At 42.3% G+C, this 22,347-nt stretch overlaps 2 protein-coding genes across 2 annotated transcripts in view; both read right to left on the minus strand.

The window, feature by feature from the left end:
- Nucleotides 1–14,021, minus strand: SLC25A1 (solute carrier family 25 member 1). Its single transcript, XM_053470789.1, has 9 exons — nucleotides 13,675–14,021; nucleotides 7,297–7,404; nucleotides 7,096–7,195; nucleotides 6,736–6,874; nucleotides 4,985–5,069; nucleotides 4,664–4,768; nucleotides 3,759–3,874; nucleotides 3,584–3,657; nucleotides 1–907 (listed from the first exon to the last, which is right to left on the minus strand). The coding sequence occupies exons 1-9, from the start codon at nucleotides 13,841–13,843 to the stop codon at nucleotides 793–795; spliced, it is 1,011 nt and encodes a 336-aa protein (XP_053326764.1). The 5' UTR covers nucleotides 13,844–14,021; the 3' UTR covers nucleotides 1–792.
- A 5,749-nt stretch (nucleotides 14,022–19,770) lies between these two features.
- CLTCL1 (clathrin heavy chain like 1) overlaps nucleotides 19,771–22,347 on the minus strand; it is a 29,060-nt gene continuing 26,483 nt past the window's right edge. Inside the window, exons 29-32 of the mRNA XM_053470801.1 lie at nucleotides 21,758–21,928; nucleotides 21,205–21,426; nucleotides 20,961–21,036; nucleotides 19,771–20,497 (exon numbers count right to left, since the gene is read on the minus strand). Coding sequence (XP_053326776.1) covers nucleotides 20,358–20,497; nucleotides 20,961–21,036; nucleotides 21,205–21,426; nucleotides 21,758–21,928 — 609 coding nt within the window. The 3' untranslated portion in view covers nucleotides 19,771–20,357. The remainder of the gene's footprint in view (nucleotides 20,498–20,960; nucleotides 21,037–21,204; nucleotides 21,427–21,757; nucleotides 21,929–22,347) is intronic.

Consider the following 22,347-nt stretch of genomic DNA (forward strand, 5'->3'; position numbering starts at 1 on the left):
TTAATCAAAACATTTTGATTTATTTTCAATTAATCGCAGGGCACTTGTATGAAAAACTGCTATGCGGAGATGTCAGTACCCTAACTTTTCTGTTGGCAGGGACAGGGGTGGCATGATGCTCAGATCTGAACCCCAAATGTAATGGGTAATCGTGCGCCAGGACAAGAGTTTTTTCCCCCGTGATCAATAAAACTAACCCCACAGCATGTTTTTTAAAAAAAAATAAAACATCTATAAACAGAAACATTATTTTAGACCTTACACTAATGGGAGGAAAGCCGATTCAGAGGGAATTTCAACTAAAACCATCTAGGAGTGAGCTTATACACGTGTGTTTGTAACATATAAGTTATAAACACACACAAATTCATTGTTAGATTGTTTAAGTATCATAAAAATAACATTTGCAGAAGGCTACCCACCCCACATATGTTTGTCATTTAAAATAAAATACCGGTATTTGGCAAAGAGCAACTGGGGAGCTGTTAAAACAAACTTTCTTTAGGGGAAAGAGTTGAAATGTTAAAAATTGTGGGTCAAATCTTCATAATAAATCAAATTAAAATATCATCACACTAAGATTTACCAAATCCTTTGGCTACTGTTAAACCATGTTTGAGGCAGAGAGAGGGGCTGTATATCGAAAGGGAAGCGGAGAGACAGTCCCCCGGTGATGGAGGGAACTAGGGTCTATGGCTACCAGGGGGTCAGTAAAGCTTGGCAAAAAAAAGCCTTTGGCAATCGTGAGATCCTGAAAAGGTCCCTGGATTCGCTCTCCTCCACAGTAGGCTCTCAATCTGTCTTCCACACTTTATTCAGCATCTTCACCACTTCATCATAGATAATGAAGACGATGGCCACATCCAGACACACGCGTCCAAGCCGAGGTACCGTCCCCTTGTAGAACCTGCCAATTGTGTACAGGAATGATTTAGAGAGCAACACAGAAAAGATCACTCAAGGGAGCCGGAGGTCTGTTAAAGACCTCCGATACCGCTCCCTTTCGATCCGCGCGGCAACAGCTACTGTGCGCCGGGGTTTGTTGTCAGATCCCGGCGCACAACACTGAAGCCGCGCCCACCGCTGTCCGTGCCCTCTGACCCGGAAGAAGACAGAGAAGACAGAAGAACTGAAGAAGAGAAGCGAAGAAGAGGAAAAGAAGCTGAAAGAAGAAAGGAAAGGTAGGAAAGCATTAAGTGAGAGTGGATTGGTATGTGTGTGGATTAGTATATATGTGTGGTTTGGTATATGTGTGGATTAGTATATATGTGTGGATTAGTATATATGTGTGGATTGGTATATGTGTGGATTGGTGTATGTGTGTGGATTGGTATATGTGTGGATTGGTATATATGTGTGGATTGGTATATGTGTGTGGATTGGTGTATATGTGTGGATTGGTGTATATGTGTGGATTGGTATATATTTGTGGATTGGTATATATGTGTGTGGATTGGTATATATGTGTGTGGATTGTTATGTGTGTGGATTGGTATGTGTGGATTGGTATGTGTGGATTGGTGTATATGTGTGGATTGGTATATATTTGTGGATTGGTATATATGTGTGTGGATTGGTATATGTGTGTGGATTGGTGTATATGTGTGGATTGGTGTATATGTGTGGATTGGTGTATATGTGTGGATTGTTATGTGTGTGGATTGTTATGTGTGTGGATTGTTATGTGTGTGGATTGGTGTATATGTGTGTGGATTGGTAAATGTGTGGATTGGTATGTCTGTGGATTGATATACGTGTGGATTGGTATGCGTGTGGATTGGTATGCGTATGGATTGGTGTATGTGTGGATTGGTATGCGTATGGATTGGTGTATGTGTGGATTGATATACGTGTGGATTGGTGTGCGTGTGGATTGGTGTATGTGTGGATTGATATACGTGTGAATTGGTGTGCGTGTGGATTGGTGTGCGTGTGGATTGATGTGCGTGTGGATTGGTATACGTGTGGATTGGTATTGGTATATGTGTGGTTTGGTAAGTGTGAGAGTGATGGGTGTTATGCTGTACCATTTCATTATATAATTATGCTCTAAAGTACATCATAACTCCCATCACTCTATACTGTTCCATACAGTGGCAGAGCTGGGAGACAGAGGCCTTGCACCCCCACTGCAGGACTCCTGAAAGGTAAGTGAACTTCAAAGAGGGAGAGGGTAGATAGTTAGGAGGGGGTAGATAGGGAGAATGGGTGAGATGGGGGATAGGGGGTAGATAGGGCAGAAGGGAGTGAGAAAGGGGTAGATAGGGCAATCATACTCCTATCATGCCAAGTCTGCGAGTATATCCTGGAATCTGGGTATGCCTGGGCATGATAAGAATGTGATTGCTGTTAACAATCATATATATATATATATATATATATATATATATATATATATATATATATATATATATATATATATATATATATACAAACCAAAGGGAGCGGCTGCACACTCAGAAATATTGTTAATATACACAGGCTTTTATTTGCCCGGGTGCTCCAAAAATAGCCAGATATATGTTACCAAAGAAAAAATGGGCACTCACGGGTCTTTGCCTTGAGAAAGGACCGGAGGTGGTCCGAAACATTGGCCGTGCTGATTGCAATAAACTACTGCAAAGACCCGTGAGTGCCCGTTTTTTCTTTGGTTACATATATATATTTAATTGTTTTGTCCTATTTTGGTGTGTTACTTACTTTAAATAAAAGTGGGAAAAGAAAAAATGTCGGTGCGCTAAGCTAATCACAGGCTCAAATAATACAAATGTATAATACGAGGCCTACCAAACAGGTGTTTCTTGTATACTTTAAATAAAAGTGTTAGATTTTTTTATGGTGTGGGGGGGTCATATTCGGTTTCGGCCAGGTAAATGCTGCATTTTCGGTTTCAGTCCAGAATTTGTTTCGGGGCATCCCTAAGCCAGACAATGAAGTGGTAGGCCTACACCACATCAATGTTTGGCTTAGTATATAGTGATAGGAGTTATGCTGCACTATTACCAATGTCTGGCCCAATGTATAGTGATAGGGATTACGCTGTACCACTGTCAATGTGTGCCTCAGTATATAATAACAGTAATGCTGTACCACCTTCAGTGTCTGCGCCGGTATATAACGGTAGAAGCTATGCAGTTTTAAAGTGTATGTGGGGGGGGTGCCACATACAGGATCCGCCCCAGGTGCCAAATACTCTAGGTACGCCCCTGATGTGTCCTCAAATAAACGTTATGTATCTGTAGACCTGGAAGCTGTGGCTGTTGTCAGTGACGGCTTTCCCTGCCCAAACACCAGCTGAGCTGATTCTTTACAGCAATGATAATGAAGTTTTGTTCCTCCACTGACTGAGTGGTAGTTGCCTTGTGTGCAGCATTTGTGGATGTGTCACTTATGCTGGATGAGTGCAACTTTTAATAACAGTTACTGGCAAAAATATATAATAAAGACCAAGTCAGAGGAAGAGCCAGAAGCCTGCAAGCATTCTTTTTGGTTGGATCAAAGATAAATAAGTCACATAGTTTTGCAGTTTTGTCTCTGAGTTATCAGTTATGAAGTGGAGATGGTTACAGTTACACAGACTTACGCTCTAGGTCCTTCGTATTTGAGTATCTTGTAAGCACAGTCCCATGTGCTTTTGTACTTATGTGCCTCCAGACCCTGTAAGATATAGAAATCAATGACATGTTAGTGTTATGTATCTATAACCATGTTGAATTAATGCCACGATTTATGTTGGCGTGCACTAATTTCAGTGTTACCTGCATTCTAGTCTTTACTACATCGAGAGGGGTGTTGCCAAACACACTGGCAGCACCGGCAATGGCTCCAAATAAACCAGTCACTAGCGGGTTCATTGGTTTGTTGGGGTCGTCACCTAAGAAAAAACAAAGGACAAGAGAAGGCTTAATGGGGGAATAGTCACAGTTTTTGGCAAACGTTACTTCATTACTAAAAATACCAAGATAACTTTTGTTTTTTTGTTTGTCAATCAGTGAAATTGGCTTAAAATATCTCATCATGGAACTGAAGGAAGCCAGACGTCATTTTTTTGTGATGTCTTCTTCCATCTCCTTACCCAGCCTTACAATGGCTACTGAAGCGGATCATTATGTAATCTCTAACCTAATGCATTGTGTTGCTTCTCCAATCGGAGAGAATGTCTTTTTGTGGAAGTGCGCCGGGATACCTGATTGACAGACATGGGAAGAAGCAAACGAATACAGAAGACTGAAGAACAAGATCAGAAGTGGAGCTGTGGAAAAGGGCAGGGACATGGAAGCGGTCAGAGAAGGTAGGGTGGCTTTGGAATGTTGTTTAATATAGGCGACGTTAAATGAGGACTAGCTGTATCTCATGACACGGCTTCAGTTTTGGTAAGTTGAGGATTAGAAAGCTAGATATGTAGTGAAAGAAACTCAACACTGACCTCTACTGTAACTTTAACATAAGTGCTAAGAGGGGGCTGATAGCAAACTAAGAAATATGAGTAAAAAAAGTGGCAAAATGTACACACAGGAAATTACAGAGAAACATAGCACTCAGAAGAACATATATAAGCCACTGTTCGAATCCAGACAAGCAGTGTACAAATGCCTTAAGGCGCAACCATATTGTCAGCAGACACAAATCAACAAATAAAAAGTCTTCTCCAGTCTGCACTTACCTCTGTACCAGTTTCTCAGGGAAGTCATAACAAAGAAGCGAATGGCTTGGTTTGACCCTTGCTTGAGGACTGTAGCTGTGAGACCTTGATAAGTCCCCTTTATCCCTATGTAAACAAGAAAATGGGTTGAGAACCTGTAAGCTTTACTTAATTATAATAACCAGAGCACACTATTTTTCATCAGGAATTCGTAGGAGGATGTTCATTATACAGTTAGGGTATGGTAATCTTACGTAAAGCTGTGCGGTTTCCTAATGAAACAATGTATTGCCAATTTAGGGTATGCAAAGTAATTGTATGAAACAGCCAGGAAGAATTTACCTTGGACTCTAATAATCTCACGCACCCCATGGAAGAATCCACGGTATTTCGGGTTAGGTGAGCACTGATCGTGTATAAACTTCACCTACAAAAAAGAAGAGGTTATTAGGATTTCATCTGCATCACAATACAACACATATCACAGGTCCTTTACTATACAAAACATTATTGTTGACTGTGAGTAATAAGGTGCAAATGTCAATGTGAACGCAGGGTGGCACCAATATATTATTTTAAATACAGTCTGACACTTAATATGAAAAAGTATTGGACGCTAAGAAGAACAAAACATTATTTATCACTTGGCCTTAAAAAAACAAAGACCATTCTTAGCATCAAATTACTAGATAGAGATATATATTCCCAACTTCTTGGGTGATGAAGTCATGCCAACATGGCTTATATAAAAAGTTCTCTGAAGATATACATTGGCTAATACAGGACAGAGGAGTTGTTCTCTTCCTAATACGTCAGTAGCGATGGTACTACCTGCTCACCTTTGTAGAAAGGAGGCCATACTATGACTTGAGAGAACGGAAAACTGACCAGTGATGCAAGAACATTTTCTAATAGTCATAAAGCACCTTTATACTTGGGCAGGCCTAAGGATATGTCAAAATGAATTGCTGTTTTTAAGCAGGATGAGGGAAAATCTGTTGTAATTTCTAAACAGGCTGGCTAGCAGGAAAGGCAGTGTTGGGATGGAGGACATCGAGCTTAAAAACAGATCATGGGACCTCAAACCGTCTACATGGGACCTCAAACGGCAAAAATATTGTTAAAGGGGAGCTTGGACTACAAGTGGTCTTAATCAGACCATCAAGTTGGAGAAAAATAAACTGAAACAAAAACAGTGAAGAATTCAAAGTTCAGTAAAGATGATGACTAAATCACACAAGTGTGCACTCCTTTTACAATAACAGGACTTTGGAGTTGTACAGAGATTCCACAGTCGCGGGGATTGCCTAGGAAGCTGCAGCACTTTATAATCGGAACTTCAGGCTATGCATCAGCCAGTAAGATTGTATGCATGGACAACCAATTCATGTCAAATGATTGTATGATAGTATGCTGCTGTAAATTAATGCTGAGCTCTGTGTGTTATTGCATGAATCATGTCCTCCTAAGCGTGGATACAGATTTTAAATATGTTACCATTAAGAATAAGTAAATGGAGCCTATACAGCATTTCCTATGTTTATTATATTCCTGTAAATATGCCATTATGGTGCTTTGCACACTGAACTGTTCTTTGTTTGAGTTCATTGTTCTGTAGAACAGTCATTCTTAAACTGTGCCCCATGGTACAGCAGAGTCCATCGGGCCCATCAGGGAAATTGTTGGGCTGATTCAAAATGTAAAGCAGAGTGTGTGTTTGAGCTAAGCCAAAATATTTGCTTGAAAGAGATGGGGGAGAGGCAAAAATTGTTGTAATTTAAAATATAGTAGCTCTATATAGTTCCAGAGCTCATATGATGCTTTCAATGTGGCTGTATGTTTGGATACTTATTGCTTGATGCATGGTTACATTTCTCCTTTTAGTGGCTATATTGCTACTTAATGTGAAGAGGTCCATAAAACGCTTAAGAAATCATGCAGTTCTTTCCCACTCATCTATAAGTGAAGTGCAATTTATATAGGTTTTCTTCTGCTTCTTATGTTTTCAGTTTAGTTTTTTGTAATGATGTAATTGTCACAGATCAGCCTGTGGAGTGACAGACACATGGAGAGGGCACGAGAGAGGATCCCACCTTCACCGTCTCCATGGGACAGACCACAACAACGGCCTCGGCCACACCAGCACCAAGACCACACAGCAAACTGCGCTTACTGTCCAGCTTCCCATCAGCATCCCGCATATGATTACTGAGAAACTCAAACATCCCAAACCTGGAGGGAGAGATATGTTGGTGAGGGAAGGAAAAGCGAGGTGCACAAACATGGAGCAACAATGCAATCAGAGAGAATGGCTGTGAGATAGAGGACGGCGCTCAGAGGGTGAAGAGAAATACAGAGGCAGGAACTAAAGATAGCGCAAGGACAGATGTGCACATTAACACTATACGGTTATTGCATCTACCCCCACAACACAATCCACTCATCAACGTTACCTTACGGCTGCCTTGGGAATGGATCCATACAGCAGAGAACTGAGCCCCCGATACAGCCCCTTCACACCATGACCTTGCACTGTTTGCCTCACACAGTCAGCTTCAGGAAAACAAGAAAAGAGGAAAAGTACACTAGGTTTAGAAATCACATGAATCACATCTCAGCTGCACGCTTCTGCCATTGTCTCATGTAACACTCACCAATGCCTCGGTATCTCGGTGGATTGGCTTTCTCATCTAGCTGAAGCTGCGTCTTGACGTATTCAGTGGGAAACGTGATGCAGATCTCGATCCCTCCGGCAATGCCACCTGTGGGGAATACGGACCATTAGTCCCCAGATCCCCGACAGTAAGACCTCTCATACAGACTGCAAAGGCCCTGAGGTCTAGTGTTCAATACAATCTAAATAACTGAAGATCTCGTAAAAGCAGCAGTCTCTGTACAATGTGACTGGAAAGTCATGTGAGCAGGACTTTAATCTCAGGGAGCTTTCCAGCCTTAACTTGAGCATCAAAAGGTGAAAAGAATACACAATGTTTAGGCCAGTGTAAATTTAAGAACAATATATTTTTTTTGTTTGTGATATAAAGTTATCCATCAATACTTCTGTCAGATTAAAAAATAAATCATACACACACACACACACAGTATGTGTGTGTGTGAAATAACGAACCACCAGACTGACAAAGAATATAGTACACTTGGTTCAGATATGCAGGAATCTGCAATTTGTGCTGAACTTCGTTGATTTAGAACCGCGTGGTGTGTATTAGGGTGCATCATTCTGTCACATTTCAGTCTTTGCATGTCTGGCAGCCTCTCTTCTTAGGCATAATAAGCGTGAGTCAGCATGGCCATGAGGAGCTTATATTTGATTGGTCAAATAGGACAACACCCCCATCTCCCTTCTAGAGTAAGGGGAAGAATGCAAGTCAATGTACAAGGACTAATGCTAATGGCTCAGTATGGTGCAATATGGTAGCAGCGCACGACTACACCGTAAGTGATCTCTCCCCAGCCCTTCTGTGGTCTTTACATAAACCAGTTTCCTGAGGGCAAGGTGCAAAGTTCAGGAGTGGGGATCTGCGCTCTGTGTATTTATAGGAGCAAGGTCTATTTCAGTTCTGCCATTCCTGGAAAATGGCATTATCATCTTATCACATTCCTTTTTTAATACATTAAAGAGGGAATGGCTTATAAAAAGATTATTAGTTAAGAAATTACAAAAAAAGTGTAAAAAGAAAAATTAGGGAAATTTAAAAATGTTAAATTATACAAACGCTTTTCGGGAGCCATGCACACACGTACACTCAGTCAGTAGGGGGCACTACTTTCCCTATTATAACAGACATATGGCTCCCTGGCACCCCAAAGTTACAAACTAGGTGTTACATTTGAAATGGCCACCATAAAGCAGTGTGGCTTACTTAGGGCTGCCCTAGGGCATGCAGTCCAAATCCCATTACTGGGGTGCTTATTTCCACACAAAACCGTTTTTTTTGCCCTTTTTTTTGTTTGTTTGTTTACCGACACCTACTGAACATTATTTGTGGTTTTTTTTGTGTTTATTCCACGCATCAAGTCCGTGCGGATCCGTGCAGATGAATATATAGGGAGGTGAGCTGGCTTTTGCATTTATTCAACCTACTGAACATTACCTTGAATGCCCTGAAACTCCCAATCCTGCAATACCTTCCCTGTTTGTGTGTTCTGATCAAGTAAAGGGACAGTCTACCATCCCAAACAGACTCACCAATGATTTATTCGTACTAAAGAACTTACTAAGTACAGGTTGAGTATCCCTTATCCGAAATGCTTGGGACCATAGGTATTTTGGATAAAGGATCTGTGTTCTCACATGTGTCCGGTCCGTTGTTAATGATTCTCCCCGTGGCCCCAGAGCGCTTCCCTAAAAATGGAGCGGAATCACTCTGGGACTGCGGGGAGAAGCCTGAACAACAGAGCAGACACCAGGGAAAACCAACTTTTCTGTCCCTCACTTGAATTTTTTTTTTTTTAATTAGGATGAACTCATTAGATCCCTGGAAATCTCCCAGAGCTGGAGCTAGCCATGGTGAGTATTCGCACATGGGCACAGGTAATCAGGAAATGCATTTTATGGCACTGAATTTCATTTTTGTTCTGTACCTATTCACCTATTACATAAAGTACATATTTTGTGACATAGAGCTAACCCGATACATTTTGTGCAAAAGAAAAAAATAATAATCCATAGAAAGAAAAAAAAAAGAATAAAGGGGGAAAAAGGTATGCCAAAAGTAGGTCATTCAAGCGCTCTGAAGTGCTTTAAATGCCAGAGGCTCTGGTACTTCAGTTACAAAATGAGGATAAAACTCTTAACTTTGGGAGGAAGCTGGACACAGGCACATTACAATCATTGGAGACAGAGAGGAGGGCTAGTGGAGGAAAGCACTAAGTGCATTTGTTACTCTCCCATATACCTACAAATACAAAAACATGCCTGTAAAGGGTATTTCTGGGTCTATTTAGCTGTAAGGCAAACTGAAGCTAGGAAGTAGAGATCTGTAGCAAAACTAGCTTCACTGGAACTATGACTTCCATTCAGCTCAACCAGCACTACTACAAGCAGCAATTTCTTAGATCATCAAGGCATGTGTGATCTTGTAAAGTAGTCATGTGGCCACTATACCTCAATGGAGTCTTGGTGCTTATTGTGCATGGTCTCTGTCTACTAAAGTTGACATTTGCAGTCATTTGGTGGTGTGTGGCCCCGATGAAAAAGGTGTTCTCATATTGCTATCAGAGGTTTAGGAGGCTAATTTCTCCTACCATTCAGAAGCAAATCTGTATAACCAGGGTCATTCAATGTAGTACAAGAACTGTAAACTGTGTCCTTGTGCTGTAAAGCAGTAGTTTCATGTGAAATTTATACCATTTATGCACATGCTATGATGAACTATATCTTAAGGCTCACCTATTGTTCCCAAATGCAAAATCTAAATATATTATATATTTAGTGTGCAAACGTTTTTGCAGTTATCTTATAATAAGTTTTGCAATAACTTATAATAAGTGTTTTTTTTTAAATCCTCTATAGCACACTTTCACATACCGGGTGTTTATATTTGAGAAATATAAAACATACAGCAAAACACCTACCGGTAGTAATGTGTCACCCCTTGAAAACAATGCAAATACCAAGAAGTGTTTGCGCAATATCAGCACATAGAGCTCGTTTATATGCTCACTATAGATGGACATTGAAGTCATATAGTGAGAGTATATACGAGCTCAAATGCCTAGACACGTACCGTTACATAAATATATTAAACATGGCTATTTGTATTCCTAAAGCCACCTCTGCCCAAATGACATTCACTTTACTCAATGAATTATGGTCATGCTGCAGTGTTAACCCAATATGACTAATGGACTCTTCTGCACCGCAGAGCACTCTGCCAAGATTGGCCTGTGATGTATGAGATAATTTGTCTCCAAGTCACAAACACCCAGTGTCCGGGAAGAAGAGACTGGTGAAAGCCAATAAATGGAGCAAATTACTTTTGTTGAGAGAAAGAAAGATATATATATATATATTAGTGTTGGCCCTGCATTGTAACCATCTCACCAATTTAAGTCAGGCACTATGCAGGCAAAAACATTACTCTTTTCACCTCAATGTTTAGCGAATAAAGACAATTTACACAAACATTTTATTATAGAGCTTGTGTGTAATTCATGGTGCAAGATCAATGAAGATATGAATGTACAGACTCACAACATGAATGGCATTGAACTTTATAATACCCTTCTACAGCTACGGGGCCAATTCTTCTGCCCTATACAGGAGCCCAGAGATGATTCCGCTGGCTGCAAATGCATGTGGGTTCCATATTTTATAGCAACGCCGAGAGGCCATAAAATGAACCATTCTACATTCCAAGGGAATAAAACACAAACAATATACCAAAAATATAAGGAATACACCATGGATTTAGTGAAATGAATCTGTGATTTGGGTGTGCATTATGGAGGTCCAGCTTGGCCTCCATAATGCAGAAGAAGAAGCTCACCAAGTTTGGCCAAAATTGATATGTTGTAATTACAGTTGGCTCATTCGCCGCTTCAAAACACAGTTTAGCGAATAAAACCCAGTGACACTCCCATTTACAGCAAAGCAGGATATACGTAGATATGTATATGAAAGAACAATAATGTTTGTAAATGTTAATCTGCATTCAAAAATAGTAATGCTTCTCAATTTGACCAACCCTTTTCTGAAAAGGACTTATGTGCTCAACCAGTTTGGCGTGTTACTGTGCTTATTAATGCAGACACTTCACCCAAAGCGATTTTTTCCTTTGCACGATACAACTCACACTAATTATCCTAGTGATACTGGATGCGCCCTGGTGTAACAGTTGTATGGCTCAACCCCGGATGCCTTTTGACCTGCAAATTCTTGTTTTTTGCTTTTCCTACTCCTAGTTATGTGGGTCCAAAGGTGAACACCTCAGCAAAACAGCTCAGGGGGCGTGGAAGAGACAGCTATATCATTTCTTGTACAAAAGGACGTATAAACACGTGCTTAGATCGATAAAAAAAAAAAGTGGCACGTATTATACTGTAAAACGATGCACACTGCACACGGAACACATCCACTTCATCAGTTTTTGTCTAATCGCATTTTTTATGTTAAAGATTAGCCCCTAAAATTCTACAGTCAACCCCCCATCCTCTATACGAAGTATTCACCTCTGCTACACGAAACAAGATCATATTTTAAGTATTATATGCTGTCTGTGTATTGTCACTAAGTAGGTTGCGTTGTTCGTGATACAGTAACGGATAATTAACGATTACCGACCAGTTCCCTCTACATCATTACCAAACTGTACAGGAGGACTAAGCACCTTTATCCTTCACCCCAGGTAACTGCCCTTCCAGTACACCCCTAGCTAATCAATCAATACACTACAGCCTGCACCCCAGTAACTGCCCTTCCAGTACACCCCTAGCTAATCAATCAATACACTACAGCCTGCACCCCAGTAACTGCCCTTCCAGTACACCCCTAGCTAATCAATCAATACACTACAGCCTGCACCCCAGTAACTGCCCTTCCAGTACACCCCTAGCTAATCAATCAATACACTACAGCCTCCACCCCAGTAACTGCCCTTCCAGTGCACTACAGCCTGCACCCCAGTAACTGCCCTTCCAGTACACCCCTAGTTAATCAATACACTACATCTTGCACCCCAGTAACTGCCCTTCCAGTACACACTTAGTTACTCCTCTAGTTGGAGGAAACACTCCATGCACTCCTAATAATAGCATTTAAAGAGGTCAGACTTTGTCAAGGACACCGCGGGTCACATACTTGCCCCATTTGTACAGACCAAGTCCAAGGCCCTCACCCCTTACAAAAAATTACTGCAGTTTTTCAGCAGTTTTTTGGACATGAAAAAACTGCAATACTGTACTTTTACTGCAGTATTACTGCACGTTTACTGCAGTTTTACTGCATTTGTACTTCACTGTACTGCATTATTACTGCACATTTACTGCGCTTTTTTTTTTTACTGCAATTATACTGCATTGTACTTCAATGTACTGCAGCTTTATTGCAATTGTACTTCCGTACAAAAATAACTGCAGTACAACTGCAGTACAGTGAAGTACAAATGCAGTAAAACTGCAGTAAATGTGCAGTAATACTGCAGTAAAAGTGCAGTATTGCAGTTTTTTCATGTCCAAAAAACTGCAGTATTACTTCAGAAAAACTGCAGTAATTTTTTCGTAAGGGACACCCTATGCCATCACTAACTTGTACCCAACTGAGGACCGAGCAGAATTATAGCCACATAACACCCCCCCCCCCCACACACACACACACACACACAAGCAGGCAGCGATTGCATTACTTTAGCGGGCCTTAAATGCCACTTAGTTTGTCACACAGCGACAGACAGGGGCCAGTGATGTTACACACAGGGGAAGATTGCTACAGTGCACCACAACAGGAATGTTCTTCCATTCATACAGTGCAGGGAGACACACCATACATTGTGCAGAGTACCACACACTGTCACTCACACCACACGTTACCTGACACTCTTCCTAACACACACCTTCCCTGAAGGAGAACACACACACACACAGACCCTTTCCCTGAAGCAGAACACACTCTTCCACACACACACACACACACCCCTTTCCTGAAGAACACACTCTTACACACACACTGCTTCCCCGTAGAACACACTCTTCCACACATACATACGCACACCCGTTCCCTGAAGGAGGACACACACACAATTCACGTCGAGCGAGTATTAATGACAGCAACTCGGGCACCGGGGGAGACAGTTGTTTACAATTAAGTCATGGGAGCGGTCACCCCCGGGGTGACAACCACAAACTGCCCAGATTCCTGCCACCTGAAGTGCAGCGGGAGACGGAGTATGTGGGGAACTTACACGCGTGACGTTACGGGTGGCACCTGTCATCCGGGATTCCACTGGGGACACGTCTGTCACACGGGGGACACATTTAATTCATTGCTACGAGGGGTTAATAGCACGGGTACTTACCTGCTAGGATGGCTTTCCCCGGGTGGGTGAGCTTGGCACCCCCGGCAGGGGCAGCGGCAGACAGGCAGCGGAGCCCGGTTGGCAGAGGGGAGCCCATCACGGCAGGAAAGGGTGACCGTAGAAGATGGGGTGCGGGTGGAGGGCAGGGGGCGCCCGGTTTGGAGCACATGGCTGCGCGGAGAGGAGCAGAGGGAGTCGGACACGGGGCTGCCGAAATAGTGCGTGTACGTAGAGGGAAGGGACTTCGGTGCCGGGGCTCCTCTGGTACCAGCAGCCGCCGTGTCCGGGATCCGGGGAGGGGGGGGGCGGTATCGGGCCTGGCAGTCTCCCTCCCACAGCCGCGCCCCGCCCGGAGTCACAGCACACTCACACCGTGCCGCCTGAAAGAGGAGGAGCCAGGCAGGCGCTGATGTGTACACACGGAAGGGGTACACGGCCTCTGGCAGGGAGGCTAATTGGTTCCATACATACGAAAAAGCACGGGGGAGTCTGTGTCCCCAAGGCCGGGGGTACAGACGCGTTACCCCAGCATCTGGCATCAATCCTTAACTAGTATACGGAAGGCGAGCAGAGCTGCTGGGGCCCAGCGTCACTTATATGTCATGAGCCCCTCACTGACCCTCGATCTTTTGGGGCCCAGACAGTACCTCTCTGGGGATTGAGGCCTAGTGTCCTAATTGAGGCCTAGTGTCCCAATTACAAGCATGCGACAGGGGGTATGAGGAATATGGGGTGGGACAAGGCAGGAGGGCTGCTCTTTAGGTTTGTACTTAACCCCAAGATTTCCCACAGCGGCCCTAGGCCCAGCTAGTAGAAGCAGCTTGGAATGTCTGCTCATGGCTAAGCTTGCAAAAATATCATAATGTTCCCATGTGAGGAGAACACGTTAACAGAGGAAACCTAAAAAAAATCACCTAATACTGTGTGCATGGGGAAAAATATTTCCATATGTGGCTTACAGTGGTGTGTGTGACCCATCGGGTTCCGTGTGACCGATAGTGTTTTGTGTGGTAGGGTGCAAGAGGGATGTCTAGTCGGAGGCTTAGATTATTATCTTTTATTTATATAGCGCCAACAATCTGCGCAGCACTTCTTACAATAAATGACAGGGGTATGGCGACGAGAATTGACAGACTAAGACAAACGATACATTAGGTGGAGAGAGCCCGGCTCGCAAGCTTACAATCTTGAGGGAATGGGGTGACAAACATAAGGCACAGAGAAAGGGTGAGAGGTAGTGTGGTGGTTGTATCAATGACAGGGAAGTTCTAGCAGCTAAGATGGTGCGGCTTCTCTGAAGAAGTGGGCCGTGAGATGTTTCTTGAATGTTGGGAGGGTGGGTGAAAGCTGAAGGTTTGGTGGAAGTAGATTCCAGAGTAGTAGTAGAGAAATGGAATAGGATAATTCGGTAAGGGAATTTAAACATACATAGGATAAGCATATGGCTATCCGAAATCTTAAAACGAGAACATATAAACATGATATTATTAATGGGCAGACTAGATGACCAAGTGGTCTATGTTTCTATCCATGGAGTGGTCACAATGTGAAGGAAAGATTTCGGTGGGACAGCATATAAGCGTATGTCACTAGAGTAGAACTTTAAGAGAGTTTCCTGTACATGTATATGTAGAGAGTGCTCGTGCTGACTATTTGATGTGTTGCCATTACATGGGTCAGAGACAAGCAATGAAAATAATATAGCATGTAATTTTTTCTTTTACATATATTGTTCTTGTGTGTTGTTCTTTTTTAAGCTGCTCTGTATTTAGAGATAAATTTGGCTTTGTGTGTGACTATGAGGTGAACCACATATAAATCTTAGAATCAGTCAACATATAGGTCGGTAATTTTATTTTATACACTGAAGGTGGAGGCTAGAAAGACACAATTAACCAAAGTGAAATGTTTATAGTGGGAACAGAAGTACTGTATGTAGAGATGCTGCTGCCCTGATACTCGAGGCTGACAATGATGGGCATGCCGGATTGGCCCACTCAACGAGCATGGTCACATAACGCAGTGCTACCTGACCCCACAGCAAAAGTGTGGCTGTTCACACACACTGTGCCTCCAGCGGCCAGAACAAACCCTTTGTGAAGATAAAGGGGTGACAGAAAGGAGTGGGTGGGAGGGTGAGGGAGATAAAGTAATGAGGATGTATGTATATATGTTAGAGTGGATGTATATGTATTAGCATAAGTTTTTATGTATTTGTATGTGCTTGTATGTCTGTGTAGTAGAGGGAGTGTGTGTTAGCATGAGTGTGTACATGGGTGTCTTAGCTGGAGTGTGCTCTAGAATGAATGAGTATGTGTAAGTGTGTGTTAGGGGAAGTCTGTATAAGTATTGAAGTGTGTAAGCATGTGTGTCACTGTGCGTGTAAATATGTGTACCAATGTGTATATTAGTTACTATTGGAGGGGACAAGGGGCTGATGGGGCCACTTGGCTTTAGCTGCGTCCAGCCCAATAGGTGCCAGCCCTCTTCTGCTGACAATTCAAGCACCTAGGGAGTCCAGCAATCTTCATATAGCACCAACAAACTTCACAATGGCATATGAGAAAACGGCATTCCTCAATAAAAGAAATTATTACACAGTTGCCCAAAGGTCATCAGTCGAGTACTGTTATATAACACCGTGATAAACTGGCTGGTCTGGAGTAGAAGGTATGAGCAGTGGTACTGGTACACATGCCATGGAATGTGTATATCTTCAGGTTTTGGGCTCAATGTTCAACACTGTAGCACACTGCATGTCTTAGTACCATGGATAAAATCCTGTCTGAGACTTATAGATAATATAAATAATAAATATAAACCCTTTATTAGTCCATCACAAAGGTCAGTTTTAGTAACTAATGGTAGGAGCTATGAAGATCATTACTTGTACAACTTGTTACAACTACAACATAGCAGTAAGCAAAGCACTACAGTAAGTCTGAGTAGAATATAAAGGTGTCGGTTCCAACCTACAGATGAAATAAATCTCAGGGACCAAATATGACATACACTTTATGATCAAAACTATGAACCCCACACCTAAGTAAGCATGTTGGACATCCAATTCCAAAACATTGGGCATTAATATGGAGTTCCCCCACCCACTTCTGGGAAGGCATTCCACAAGACTTTGGAGTTTGTGGGAAACTGTGCTATTTAACTAAAAGAATATTTGCGAGGTTAGGCACTAATGTTTGACAAGAATGCCTGGCTTACAATCAGTATTCCAGTAGGTAGTGTTCTCCTGGCATCTGTCAAACACAGATCCATCAATCAGACTTGATCACTTCAGACACCATGTTTCCACTGCTCCAGAGTCCTTACACCATTCCAGCTGCCACCTGACCTTGCTCATAGTGATTGTTGGCTATTGTACAGCTGCTGGGCCATGAAAACCCATTTCATGAAGCTCCTGAAGCACAGTGCATGTGCCGATATTGCTTTACAGAAGACCAGAGCAGATCAAGCAGGGCAGAAATTTCACAAACTGACTTGCAGCAAAGGTGGCATCCTATGACAGTGCACCCACATGGAAGGGGTGTCCACATACTTTGGCCACATAGTGTACAAAACAACACACAGACATTTAGTTAGTTATTCTACTAATAATTAACCCACTAACCAGTGTGAAACAACTAAGAGAAAATAGCTAACCGTATTACAAGATATTGTAACAGTGATGATTTGATCAAAACCCAATGACTGGTGGCATTACAGCAAAATTAGTTGTGATTGATGCTGCTGTAGTTGTATACGAGTGTTATACTGCAGAGATTTGTGTAAATGGCACCGTACGACACTTTGGTCAGTGACCCTGTTGCAGAGTGGTGATCAGGGAATGCAACTGCGTTTTATTCTTCCTTGCCTGACAGCAACAGCCACCAGGCAGTTCAAAGGACATTACTCCCTGAGGTCACTGTGTGAAGACTTGACATAACATGTGGGGCACAGGTCTTTGCATACATGTTTTGGGAGGGGTACCAGAGAGTTGTGACTCTTTCCTTGCATTATAGCAGACTTTGCACTCGTTCTCAATTGCGCATTAGGGGCATTATCATACTACCGGTCTCCTAGCTTAAGGACATTTCTCCTGGGCGTCTTCTTGTATAAATTAACCCCCTCTCTGATCAACATAAAAGAGCTATGTATAAAAATGGTTACGTTTCTTTCAAAGGAGGAGATGTCCATTTCCTTTCCTACAGCTCAGCTCCTTCTCGTCTCTTCTTGTTCTTCAGTCTGTCTTCTTTCTTCGTCCACTTCTCGCATGTCCCCTGTCTTCTTCCGCTTTTTTTTATGAAACTGGCATCCCGGTACAGATTTCCTCAAAAGAGCGGAGCTTATGGGCCCATTCTCTCACCCAATTGGAGGAACGGGGCAGCAATGGACCCACTGGGACCCATGTAAGGGCTGGCACTGAAGCCAATGGTGGTGAATTCACAAAATACAAAAGGACAAGCATCTCATCTTACACATTTATAATTGAATTCTTCTCTTATAATATTCATGATTAGCACAATATTCATAGCCATAAATTATACAGAGCAAACTAACGTCAGTACATAAAATGTTAAGAATATGGTCTGAGAAAGCGATATGGCACAAAAAAATACATGGAAATTATAACAAAGACATTAAGCAGAGGTGGTTTTGTATTGTTCCTAGATGCAAACAAACCAGAACGCGAACAAACTCATTTTGAGAATGTTGGAAAGTTCTGTGTGTTTGCTACACACGTCTCGCTTCAAGGATGGCATCTAGCTCTAGCGTTTACACGGCTCACTCCTCCCAGGTCTAACAACCACTGTAACATAGAAAAAGGTGTTTTTTGAGATAGGCCTTGTGAGGGAAGAGGTGGAGGAAAACAAATCAAGCTTGATCTGCTACAAATCATTTAAAAAGGAGAGAAAAAAAAGTTACCTGAATTTCTTGCAAGAATCCAGTTTTACATAGAATACACCACTGAGGTATGATTGGCCAAACTGGATTTTTAAAATTTTAATGAAACAATGTCATGTAATAGTGGTGTAACCTACCTGTCTGAAACCTCCAAACATAAAAAGACTGGTAAGCTTGCTGCTGCTCCTCCTCTACCCCACCAGTTAAGCACTGTCATGCCTTTGCGTTATAGGTTATTTTATTTTCTAATACTGTGTAAGGCAGATATCTACCTACAACTTGATTATGAAGAATATTTCCAAAGGACATGGGATTCAATACATGCAATGGCTATATAGTGTGGATTAATGCTCCCTTTGCAAGAAAACAGTTACTTGACCGATGAAAACATTTTCGTGAGCTCCATCTGGCTGGAAGGATCCGATGAGTGTTGCCACCTACAGCTTTGATCTGACATTAACTTGTAGTACAAAACTGGAAGCACATCTTGTATCTGTGATAAACTAGAATCCCAGAACTTGTATGACAATTGACAGGTTCAAGTCACATTCTAAGCAATCACTAAAAGCAATGATTAACAAGCCTTGACGTGTGTTGCTCTGGCCAGGGTTTGAAACAAAACAATAATGGAATGACCATTTTTTATGCGACACATTACACCTGTAGCTTAACTGGAACCATTAAAACTAATGATATAATCTAAATAATTTAAGTTGGTTTTAGTTATAGGTGGAGGACATGGTTCATTCAGTGAAATCGATAACTAGTTTATTTTACTGTCTCAATAGCTCACAAGTTTAAAAAGAATTAAGTCACCTTGCTCCCAAATACAAACAGCAGCATGGACTGATAAGCATGTAATATTTTTCTTCCCAGGATACTGGTCATAACTAGCGCTCTACAGGTGGGTCATGGGGATTATTCAATCTCTGCACCGGGTAGCCAATGGTAACGGTTTAGCCTGATTAAAAGTCATGTGCATTGTATAAACATTAACCTGGGACTGCCAGGTAATCGGTAATTCTGCATCTATATGGTAGTGAATGATAAGAGAGCTTCCAACAAGTCCTCAAATGCAATTTTTTTTCTCCACTGAGCCAAACCAACCTCACCCCAAACCACCATAACCATGGACTGTTGACAGGTCCACTGTAGATGGAAATGTTTGTAAATTGTAGGATTAGAGGACAGAACACATTTACTGCGATTGGCATTTCAAATTTATATTATTCAACATGTAAATAGTATCACTTTTGTCAAACATCGGTTTCTGATTAATATGGAGTTTTAGGCTACAAGGCTTCCTGTATCTGTTTCCACACATAAACTCCCCCAATAACAGAGATAACAGGCACAACAATGCAAGACTTCTAAATCAGGCATTGGTGGAGCAGTGACAGGTGACAGCAACTGGGAGCAGAGATGAAACCTAGTATGACAGTCCTCCTTGGCAGCGCTTCATACGGGCTTGTGCATGGATATGAAGCTGCTGTGTTTTATATATATCCGGCAGTTTACAGTACAGAACATTTGCTCCATTAACATATGTAATAGTCATGAAATCAGTGCTGACAGCTCTCTGCCATTCCCATCCATAAAACAACAACAAAAAATAAAAACATGTTTAACATTTAATGGTAATGAGTGGCTGAAAAGCTGCCTTTCCCAGATAAAAGTCTGTCGAAGCAAATGTAATAAATAAATGTGTCCAAGATGAACTGCAGTCAGCTCCCAGTAGAGGGCGCTCAATGTGCCATTGCAGGTTTAATCTGAGTGGCAGGAGGTTACATGTTGAAGCCATAGCCAGGAGAGACAGAAGGAGGGGGAGGCTGGGTAAAGGTTGGAGGAGCTGCATATCCATAGGGAAAGCTGGGCTGAGGCGGTACTACACCACTAGGACCTGCTGTGAGCATCAGCTGCTGGCCTGTGGGGAGAGAAGAAGGAATTTAACCAACAGGTCTGACAGGAACCATTACATTTAACGCAAGGGCACGCATTCTACATTACTAATGTATGATCACTAATCACTAAAGCTGGCAATTGTTGTGTGTGAAGAATGGAAAGATGATATTTTCAACCTGAGCCGTACTTCATTAAAGGGCATGAATTGTTCTTTGGTTTTTTCTTAACAAAGATTAGAGAAGTAAGGCACAAGCTTCGGCAGCGCCCATTCCCACTACATTCCCTCCCCTAATGTCAGATACAGGGAATTCATACATGCGCCCGGATCAAGGTATGACTCTGCCTTTCTTATGGAAAGGCTGTGTGGCTAACTATCAAGACTCTTTCAGTACAGCAAGCCGGTTAGTTCACTGATCCAGAAACAAAGGGATTATCTGAACTTAAAACGAGACATGTAAATGATTTTCAGCTCAATTTATACCCACCAAATACTATAGGAGTTGGTTCTGTAACCTGTTCCTCTTCCTTCCTCAGGCTCTCTGCAGCATGCAGTTTGTCCACCTATAACAAAAAGGATAGGATGTTTACTAACATTTCCGAAGGGAAACCCGTGTAAGTTTGTTCAATGCATGAAAGACAGAAACTGCACACCAAGCAGATGTACTAGATGAGCAAAGAGCAACATAGGTAAAAAGCGAGAAGGCTGCTACCTGTGCATCCCTACTTTACCTTAGTTAGGTACTCCCTCATAACTTGGATAAAGTAAGGCATTGCAAAGTCCATGATGTTGTGTCTCCAGGCCAGCTCTAGCACAGTGTCTGGATGTAGCAAGTCATAGCAGGTGAAGAGAGTGGCAGCAAAGCACTCGTGCTTCCCCTCCTCCAGGAACCATTGCAGCAGCTTCTCTGCCAACTCCATGTCTTTTGACTCTGCAGCGTACAGCATGGCATCCTGCGAAGGTACAGGATTGTAGTAGGAATTAAACAACCTTATAGAGAGCACACACATCCCACCTAGTAGACGTTTGTCAAGTCCTGTTAACGATGTAGCCAAACAACAAGCAGTGTTTTTCCCAATGCGCAGCCTTGGTGCACCAACCCTGTGTGCCAAAAACCCAAGCATGGCTCGGCTTAATGCAAAGTCATTTGCATTAGGGCTCATCCAGAGAAGACCAACACACCTGGGGCACTACATATTCCCAAAGGGACCCAGGTACAAAGTGACTATTTCCATTTTCTTTCGCCATTATTAATCAAGGAAAATCTGGTGTTGACTGCATTACCTTATACAACTTGTCCTTTTTACACAGCTCCACACTCTGCTTCCAGCGGTTGTTCCCCTTGTACAGATATGCTGCAATTCTGCGGAATTCAATAAGCTCGTGTTTCTCCAGTCGCTGGGCCAGGGTGATGTTATCAAAATTATCATACGCATCAATGGATGCTCTCAAACCCTAAGTACAAAAGACACACCATATACATCACCTATGAAACAGCAGCTTTAGTGGCAAGCGACAAAAAATGGGGGATGATTAGTTTCAGAAACATGACAGATGAGCTCTTTAGTTCTTCCAATGGTCTTGAGATTAAGTTAGAAACCACATATTCAACAAATTGTTGCCTCATTTAACACATGGGCTGAAAGTGGTAATAATCAGATATTATGTAACCAAAGCTCTGCCCGCTCTCCATTGGGTTGTGTGCAGTTAAGTTCAGAAACTTGCTGAAGATCTGGGTTTCGCTTTTAAGCAATACTGCACAGCAGCACGCATGCCACAAAGGGCAAGGCCTCTGTTGTAGCACGCGGCCAGGTTGCCGACTGACCAATGTTCACTACCCTGCCAACTCTTTCCAGAGGCGGACTGTATTACCC

Source organism: Spea bombifrons, chromosome 1, assembly GCF_027358695.1.
Source record: "Spea bombifrons isolate aSpeBom1 chromosome 1, aSpeBom1.2.pri, whole genome shotgun sequence".
Classification (NCBI taxonomy): domain Eukaryota; kingdom Metazoa; phylum Chordata; class Amphibia; order Anura; family Pelobatidae; genus Spea; species Spea bombifrons.